Source organism: Mustela putorius, unplaced genomic scaffold (assembly GCF_011764305.1).
Source record: "Mustela putorius furo isolate JIRA1106 unplaced genomic scaffold, ASM1176430v1.1 tig00000196_pilon_pilon_pilon, whole genome shotgun sequence".
In the NCBI taxonomy this organism is placed as follows: domain Eukaryota; kingdom Metazoa; phylum Chordata; class Mammalia; order Carnivora; family Mustelidae; genus Mustela; species Mustela putorius.
Genome location: NW_025421310.1, coordinates 4,002,320 through 4,011,799, shown reverse-complemented (window position 1 = coordinate 4,011,799; position 9,480 = coordinate 4,002,320). Strand labels below are relative to the sequence as shown.

General features: G+C 46.4%; 1 protein-coding gene across 1 annotated transcript; it reads right to left on the bottom strand.

Moving 5' to 3' along the window:
* Positions 1-8,284: 8,284 nt before the first annotated feature.
* LOC101685190 (olfactory receptor 10A7-like) lies at positions 8,285-9,274 on the bottom strand. The gene has a single exon (XM_004777070.1). The coding sequence runs from the start codon at positions 9,272-9,274 to the stop codon at positions 8,285-8,287; it is 990 nt and encodes a 329-aa protein (XP_004777127.1).
* Positions 9,275-9,480: the final 206 nt, after the last annotated feature.

Genomic DNA, 9,480 nt, shown 5'->3' with positions numbered 1-9,480 from the left:
CTGAGGAGAGACAAAGCTTGTTGACATCCTGGTTTCTTCAGAGACACAGTAGTTAAGAAAAAATTAGGAAATTTTTTGGAGACCCATTTCCATTAGGAAATGGAGACCCTAGGACTGGGTTAGCCAGCTTCTGTTGGAAACTGACAAATGCTGAGTAGAATCTGTGGGCCAAACTCTGAGCATGAGATCACAGTCTTTACTCGGATTGGCCTTACTAAGTCTGTGTCCTTACACAATCAGACCTCCTGAAAATTGGGAGAGAATCATTGGCTTCTCGTGAGCTTGTTTTAATAAATAAAGGAATGGATGGGAATTGGTATACCAAATAAGAAATTGGGATTGTTATTATTTCTGTTCCAAAAATGTGATTATTGTAGGTTATATTTTTCCTTTCTTTGTGTAATCTGTGTAGGACTTTGGAAGTAGTCTATAAATCTGGAGTAGAGCAAGATGGTCAGCACTTTTGTTTGAAAGTGGTCCTCTTCTCAATGCAAATTTATTTTCAGAATCATATTAGGCTGTAGGTCACCAATGATGGTGTTCAAGAAGAGTGAGGAGGGAGGAATCCCCCAAAAAACTGATACTCCTTTGAGCAGAAGGCTGGAAATATCATTTATTGCATCAATGTGTGTGTTATCACAAATACACATGGGCATTATTCCCCCCCCAAAATAATTATTTCCCCCTGATACATTTCAAGAAGCTGAGGTTGACTGAAAAAATTGTTATTGTGCCCTGGAACATATGATCTCATAATGGAAACTTCTATAACTCACTGAGGCCCTCGTATGCATTAGTAACTTGCCATAAAACCCACTTATATTCATTGGTTTTATGCCACAACACAGATATGGAGCCCAAACAGATAAATTCACTTGCCCAAGACCATACAGCTAGGATGCAACAGCACAAAGAAAGACACACAGCTGAGCCAGACGTCTACGCTGTGCCAACTCCATTCCATTTCATCTTCACGATCAAGCCTGTAAAGTCTACACCTGGGACATGGGGAGTAAAGAGGTGACAACTGACCCAACTGGAGAATCCTTCTGACTCTAGGCTGTCATTCACAGAATTCATTCAATGGCACTCATTAAACTTCCCTTTCTATGCTAGGTGTTGGGAGTACATGGGTGAAGAAGACACATACAGTCCAAGTCTGTGGCCACTGATTTCCTAGGAGAAAGAGTCAATGAAACAAACAAACCAATAAAAAAAAAAATCCATTCCCGATTAGAGGGGGCTGTGAGATTGGTATTCAAGGCTATATGAGCAAAAATAATTGAGGATGAACTTATGACAGAGGTCAGCATCTGCCAAGCTTTCATAAGAAAGATGTCTCCTCTGCACAGCAATGTTAGGGAAGAAAGATGTCCTGAGAGTCAACCTCTCAAGTTATGTTAGCAGGCACCTGGGAGAACTTCTTGCATGAAAGAATTTGTCACTCTAAGTTTTCTCCTAGCTGCAGAGAGCCAGAGTCTTCCGAGAGGCTTGATTTGTAGATCCTAAGGTTCTTTGCAAAGGCACAAGAAGCACAAGCTAATTCAATTCTCAGGACACCCAGGTGCTGTGTATGTTACTGTACCAACACAGACGGGGCAGCCGCGGTTCAGAGGTGTGGCCACCACCCACTTCACAGCTGTCAAGAGGAACTTGCACCCCCAGTGAGCATTTCCTGGACAGGAGTCCACTCACCTTCCATTTCCCATCCGCCTCAGTCCTTCCCCCCAACTGAGACTTCTCGCACCTCACCTTTTCAGTTCTGGCTCTGATCCTCATTACCTTCTCATCCGTACCCCCTCGATACTCCTCCACCTGTCTTTTCCTGTGTTGCCTTCCCTAACCTAGGACTTCAGATGAACCAAGAGACCCCTGGATAATGTGCAGCAAGACCAGTGAAAGCAGCCCTGGAGGCCACAGTAGCATCCCAAATTCCAAGATATTCAGACTATTCCATCCCCAAACTCGTTGTCATCCACGAATTCTTCGCTAAGAGGTGGGCTAGGTTCAAGGGAGCTGTGGCGGTCTGGTCCCCAGGGCAGTTGGGGTCACAGAGCTTTATCTGCCATCTTGAGCACTCTACTTAACTTCAGTCGTCTGTTATTCAAAAGGACAGATAACCATCTCTCCTCTTAACTGTACAGTGTCCCCACTCTCAGGAGAGGGCAACATAGTGTAGTGGTTAAATCCTGAGCTCAGATGTATACAGAAGTGGGTTTCGCTCCTGTTGTTCTAAATGAAACCTAGAATTTCTCTCATGAGAAGACAGACCCTTGGCTGGCGAAGTCTTTAGCAATCATTATTTATTAAGTAAGGGGCTTTGTGCAAAGAAGCAGTGTGCCAAAAGTGATGGCCACATAAGCATGAACCAAACTGGTTTTAGCCTCAAAGTGTTTGAGAACGTTCAAGCAGTGGGACTCTGGGAAAGTCACTCAATCCATTTAATCCTGCCTATAAATTAACATACAATACGTGAATAAGTACCAAGGGAGGGTTAGATCATTAATATTTCCAAAGTATTCAGAGTCAGTACCTGGGATGCTTTGGATATTCTATAAAAGACCGTCTCTCTCTGTTGTTCCTTGTCCTCACCCCCCAAGACGAACATCTGGTCTCCTCGCGTGACAGTCGAAGGACAATAGCTTCAGATCTGTTCTGGCTGATGGTGCTCCTGGAAGAGGCTCAGATGCACTCAGCTCCTGATCAGAGGAGGAGATACCGAAGAGTAGTTCAGTCCATGTTGGAAGAAGCTGTTCCTGGTTCTGAACGAGGCACCCTCTTCTCCCACCCTTGTTTCTCTTCGTGGTTCTGGATGCTCGAAGTTGCCGAGTTGACTCTCCTCATGGTGAGAAGGAGGCAGGAAGGCTGGCTTAAATTGGAGCTCTGGACCTCAGAGATCTTCCCTGGTCTCTGCAGATTTGGAGAAGAGTTGGTGTGAAAAACACTTTTACTGATACTCTGTGGAGCCTTAAGGGGAGGAGGAGCCATCATGCATTGACTGACTTGCTCCCGAATGCCTGGTCTTGTGTTTGTGTCCTGGGGGATACAGAGGAGTGGTAAAATCATTCTTGCCTTTGGTTGATAAGTTTGGTTACAGAAACACATGTTCATAACTTGTTCTGAGAAGAGCAAATGCATCTGAGGACCACAGGAGAGGACTTGCCAGGACAGACTGGAGGCAAAGATGGCACTGCGCATTGAAAGTGGTGGCAGGTGTGGGTATCGCACCTCCGTATTCACATCAGTGTCATCCACAACAGACAAAAGATGGGAGTCATCCAAGTGTACGTGGATGGAGGCAATGACAAGCAAACTGTGGCATATACATAGAATGAAATTTAGGTCTCCATAACAAGGACGGAAATTCTGATGCATGCTACTACACAGAGAAACCTTGAAGACATTATGCTAAGTGAAATAAACCAGTCACAAAGAGATGTTGTGTGATGTCACTTATATGAGGTGCCTAGAGTAGTCAAATTCCTGGAAAAAGAGTGTAGAATGGTGGCTGGAAAAAGGGGAAATTAGTGTTTAATGGGTACCAAGTGCCCATTCTTCCAGACATAGCCTTCTGGAGATGGATGGCAGTGACAGTTACACAACATTGTGATTGTACTTACTACCAGAGAACTGTTCACCTAAAGATGGTTAACAAGGGCAAATTTGATATTACATATATTTTTCCACAACTGGAATCACTACAACCTTTATATCCAACCTTAAGACATTTATATGACTCTTTCCACACCTTTAACCTTGCTCACACAAACATCCAGAGGCCTAAAGTATATTGACTCCTGAGGAACCTTCCAAAATATTCTTTCTGATATGACATTACCTTTCCTCCCAATGAAATCCAATTCAACCCTTTAAACTTCACAAGAAACTTCAGTCTCTGAAAAATATGAACCGTCTTTTCTCTAGTCACACGGAATTAGTTTCCTTCTCTGATAAAACAGCATGGTGTGATGTGATTACTTCTGTGACCAAGGCAGGTGATTGGTCAGTGTTGGTTAAGCATTCACGCTCCAAATAAGGTTGTAGGAATATTCTTTTTTTGTTTTGTTTTGCTTTGTTTTTTTTAATGAATTAATTTATTTTTAAAATTTCTTTTCAGTGTTCCAGAATTCATTGTTTATGCACCACACCCAGTGCTCCATGCAATCCGTGCCCTCCTGAATACCCACCACCAGGCTCACCCAGCCTCCCACCTCTCTCCCCTCGCAAACCCTCAATTTGTTTCTCAGAGTCCACTGTCTCTCATGGTTCATCTCCCCCTCCAATTTCCTCCAACTCTCTTCTCCTCTCCATCTCCCCATGTCCTCCATGTTATTAGGAATATTCTGCAGGGTTGGAGCCTGACACATGACATTCAGCTCTTGACCCAAATCTCAACAGCTGCAGAACCTTCATGATTTACTCTGTCTCTGAACCTCCCTATAAAATAAGATAACCCTTCCTTCCTGCCAGGTTCATTGAAGGGATAAAAGTATTTAATGCATGTAAGTCTCTGAACTCAGTGCAAATTATATACCCCGCACCTAGATGCAATAATATTGCCACAAGGGCGCCTGGGTGGCTCAGTGGGTTAAGCCGCTGCCTTCGGCTCGGGTCATGATCTTGGGGTCCTGGGATCGAGTCCCGCGTCGGGCTCTCTGCTCAGCAGGGAGCCTGCTTCCTCCTCTCTCTCTCTCTCTGCCTGCCTCCCTTCCTGCTTGTGATCTCTCTCTGTCAAATGAATAAATAAAAAATCTTAAAAAAATAATATTGCCATGAGACAGGTATGAAACCAAGATATCTTGGAAAATTATATTAGCAAGTATGTGTCCCATGTTCAGTGTGGTAATTGACACTTAGTAGATACTCAATACATACTAGCTCATCTTCATCCCAATGTTCAAAATAATGACCCAGTGTGCTACTACAACATCCCTCACACTGAATTGCAACTTTTTTAAAAAAAATTTTGTGTCCTCAACTACAAAGAGTTATTTAAGAAGAAATTTGTCTTTTCTTTCTGTATCCACAGAGGCAAGCACAGGGTTTGACTCACAGTGAGTACTTGGGGGATGTTTGATGATGGCACATGGGTAGGATAAAACTAGAGGTCTGCTTCTCACTTCCTAGAAAGTTCTGGGTCTCGTAAAATATAAGCTTGACTTCAGAAGGCTTTCTCATGATACATTCAGGTACAGAGGAGACAGGAGGAAAGAGGAGGAATCTGGGAGAATGGTGGCCTGGAACTAAGTGTCCCAAGGTTTTGTTGAGTTCTTTGGTTGTTGGAAGGTCTGAATTAGAGACTAGGACTTAAAAACCAGGGTTTACAAGGCCGTGAGGTTCTTAAATCCAGTACCCATTGGGTCATGTTTCCAAGAAGAGCCCAAAAAATGGTGAGAAGGACAAAAAAACCCAAGGACATCTTCTTGAGAAGAGCATTGTAAAGTGACCTTGGCAACCACTGGGTCCAGGCCAAACACATAACTGCAGTGTCAGGCAGGGAAACTGGGGCTGAGATTGTATCATTTTAAGTCCTTTGGTTGCTAAAAAAAGAAGCTAACACTGAGTCACTTAAGTCAAGGAAGTGGCTGGAGAACGTGGGATTGCTGAAGGACCATATTTTGCCAGGATCACAGACCAGGACACTTTTGGCAAACTGGATAAGAAGTACCAGGCCAACCACAGAGAAGAGTTGGTTCCATATCCAGTCCTTGTTTCACTCAGCAATCCAATTCCAGGGAGAAAGTGTGGGAGTGACTTAGTTTGGGGACACCAAGTCAACAACCTATACGTGGTGAGGGCAGAGCGAAAGACTTCCATCAAACTGTCAAAGACAAAAGACTAGGGAATAGGGTACATGTAGCTTCCCAAAGACAAGTCCACCTATGGTTATGGGAAGAAGGGTGAATAAGTGCACAACAGGAGAATCAACAGATGTCATGAGAGATGCCCTGTGGCTGACTAAAGTGGTGGCTTATCACATACCAGGAGGCCCAGTCTTTTACCTCCTCCCCTTCTCAGATGTACTGGGCATGGGGTTGATGGCCCAGTGACCACTTCCATATTCTAAGTGATAGTAGAACTGAGGTTCTTGGTCATAACTGTCTACAGAGTTGGCTGAGTGGATTTCAGTGGTGAAGACCTCGGGGTTTCAAGGTAGGAAAGAGAGTTTGGTTAGACTGTAGACCACTTTCCTTTTAGTGTTTGCTTTGGGGTTGATGTGTGGTCTTCCTTATCCTCTCCCTTCTAGGAGGGATCTGCTAGGCTAGCATATCCACAGCTCTACATTGCAATCATCCAGGGCACTTTTTCATGAATACATTATTTCTGGGATGTGATCTCAAAGTTTCTGATTTGGTAGATCAGGGTGGGGCTCACATGAGGTGTCACATCTCCGTGTTTAACGACCACCCCAGGCATTTCTGAACCACATCTTAGGAAAATTCTGCACATTCCTGAAAATCATGAGGTCCCAGATAATGCTGTCATATTCGCCACAGTGTCTTGAGAGCCTCAAGAGGTGCCTGACACATAGTTGGTGTTCGATACACACTTTGTTGTTCGACGCCAGAGTAAGGAGAAAACACTAGGGAAAGGTGAATTGGCAGAAGGGGTATGATAACAAAGAGCAGGAACTCATTCAGCCTTGTGCAGCAGTTGTGCATTTAGACCGGTTGTCTCATTGATCGCCACCATAATCCTGGGTGGAGGAAGGGCAAGCGTTCTTCCTCAAACCCTTTCCCGTATAGACAGGGTGAGACTGAGCCTCAGAGAGACTTGTCCAACAACTCATATTGAAGGATTTTATTCCATGCTTGAACTCCAAGTCCCCCAGTGCCAAATCCAGCCTCCTGGGAATACTATAGGATGTTTCCTCCTGAAGATAGAGCTTTGAGCTTCTAATCTATGTGGACAACTATGGGAATAATGAATGCGGATCATTAACTGAGCACCGACTGTGTTCCAAGCTCCATGCTAGGTGCTTCCACACATCCCCTTGTTGAATAGTAACAATCCAGTGTGGTAAGTATGGTTACTATTCCCACTTCACAGATGAGAAGACTGAGACTTAGAGAAGTCAAGTCCTAGTCTGTACAACCAAGAAAATAAAGAGTAACAGTTCACATCCAGATTTGTCTTCTAGGAAAACCAGATGCCTTCAAAAGTAGACCATAAATTAAAGGGAAGCAACCTCTTCTCTGATACACTTACCTATATTCAAAAAAATATTCTTACTGAGCTTTGGAGAAGAAATGATGTCACTCGCACAGCAGGTTAATTATTAGAGAAGAGATGAGTAAATCAGGGCACTGAGAGGGACAGAACACCAAACCAAATGACTTAAGTAAAAGACATATTTACTGGTTCATCTAAGAGGAATTTCTAAGGGCAGAACAGACTTCAGGCATGGCTGAACTCAACAAAATCATAAAACTACATCCCCCCCCCCCCATCTACCACTACTGGTTCTGATTTTCTTTGCAATAATGCCATTATCAAGCAGGAACACCCCTGTTAAAGACCAGATAGTTGATGGCATCTACAAGCTTACATTCTTAACAGCTATGAACAAAGAGAAGTTTGAACAGAATTCTCAGTGTCTGGCTCTCTAAAGGAAGTTCTAAAGGCCCACTCCTCCCTTTGCCAGTATTGTTTGTCGTATAACCTCATGGTTCCTCCCACAAAGAGACAGAGTGTACTTCCTTACCCCGTGACTATGGAGATAGCCATGTGACTTGCATTGGCTAATGCCATCTTCTTAGGTGTGACATGGCTAAAGGTTTGAAAATCAGTTGAAAAACTGGGCCTTCTCATTCACTGACTGTAATGAGAAAAATCATGCCAAAACTCTGGACCCAGCAGAAGGACGGAAACGTGTGGACCAGACTAACTAAACTAAGTGTATGACAGTCAACACGCATTTGCATGAGCAAGCCTACCCAAGAGCAGAAGAACCACCCAGAAGACCTCAACCTAGATTAGCTAACCCTCAGTTGATTGAAGATTCACGGGACTAAATGATACGCTTTCACACTCTACATACTAGCATTCTTGGGGCACTTCCTACCTAATACACTTTAGTTGACCCAAATTAGGCTCATTTGTCCACCACTACCAAATAATTGTAATCAGGGACTGAATTCTCTGTCATGAGCCTTTTCTAAGAACCAGCACCACCATGACTGCAAGAGGAAAAAGATACAGTTTCCCAGAAAAAGTCAGAGTAATATACCACATATTTGCATACAGATCCTTGTCAAACCTCCATCAACAATTCCTGAAGAGGTCATTCATGGGGTCCAGATTCCTGGCGACGGCAACACACGCGCCCCAGGGCGGCCTTCACCTCCTTGTTCCGCAGGCTGTAGATGAGGGGGTTGAGCATGGGGGTCACCAGGGTGTATGACAGGGACACCACCTGCTTGCTTTCAGGGGAGTAGCTGGCCTTGGGACGCAGGTGGATGACCCCAGTAGTGCCGTAGAACAGAACCACCACCATTAGGTGGGAGGCGCACGTGGACAGGGCCTTGTGGCGCCCAGTGGCGGATGGCATGCGGAGCACGGTGGCCAGGATCTTGCCATAGGACGTGGCTATCAGACAGAAGGGAACCATGATGACCAGCACTGTGGCCACCAACACATTGGCCTCGAAGACGCTGGTGTCCCCACACACCAGGCTGAGCAGCGGGGCGATGTCACAGAAGAAGTGGTGGATGCCATGGGGCCCACAGAATGGGAAGCTGAACAGCCAGATGGTGAAGACCAGTGACACAGGGATTCCGGCCAGCCAGCACGTGGCAGCCAGCAGGCGGCAGAGCCGGGGGCTCACCAGGGCGCCATAGCGCAGGGGCCTGCAGATGGCCACGTGGCGGTCCCAGGCCATGGCGGTCAGGAGGAAGCACTCGGACGTGACGCACGACAGCACCAGGAGCAGCTGCAGGGCGCAGCCCGCGGCGGACACGCCCCGCCCCGGCCACAGCAGGGTCACCAGCAGCCGGGGCACGATGTCCAGCGAGAAGCAGATCTCCAGAAGGGCCAAGTGGCGCAGGAAGAAGTACATGGGCGTGCGCAGGGCCGGGTCCAGGGCACTCAGCAGCACGATGAGCGCATTGCCCAGCAGCGTGAGCAGGAACATGGCCAGGAAGAGCGCTGCGAGCAGCGGCCGCAGTGCGGGCACGTGCGCGAAGCCCAGCAGGACCAGGTCATGGGCCGTGCAGCTCTGGTTGGTGCAGGGTGGGGCTTCGGGGTCGCCCGGGGGAGCCCCGGCGGTTGGCATGGACCTGGGTGGGCGCAGGAGCTCTGGGAGTAGAAGAGGTAAGGAGAGGCCATGAAGGGCAGAGCTGGGCCTATGCAGGCTCTGCCTCCCCAAAGTGTGCTGCACAGATCAGGGGAGGCATCTTATTCGAAGGCAAATCAGCACCGCCACACACAGGTCCTCCTTGAATGCCTTCCATGAGCCTGGCAGGAGATCCCAGCGCCTCA

Bases quoted from the DNA above. Each gene is read 5' to 3' on its own strand.
- LOC101685190 (XM_004777070.1), bottom strand. From the start codon at position 9,274: ATGCCAACCGCCGGGGCTCCCCCGGGCGACCCCGAAGCCCCACCCTGC.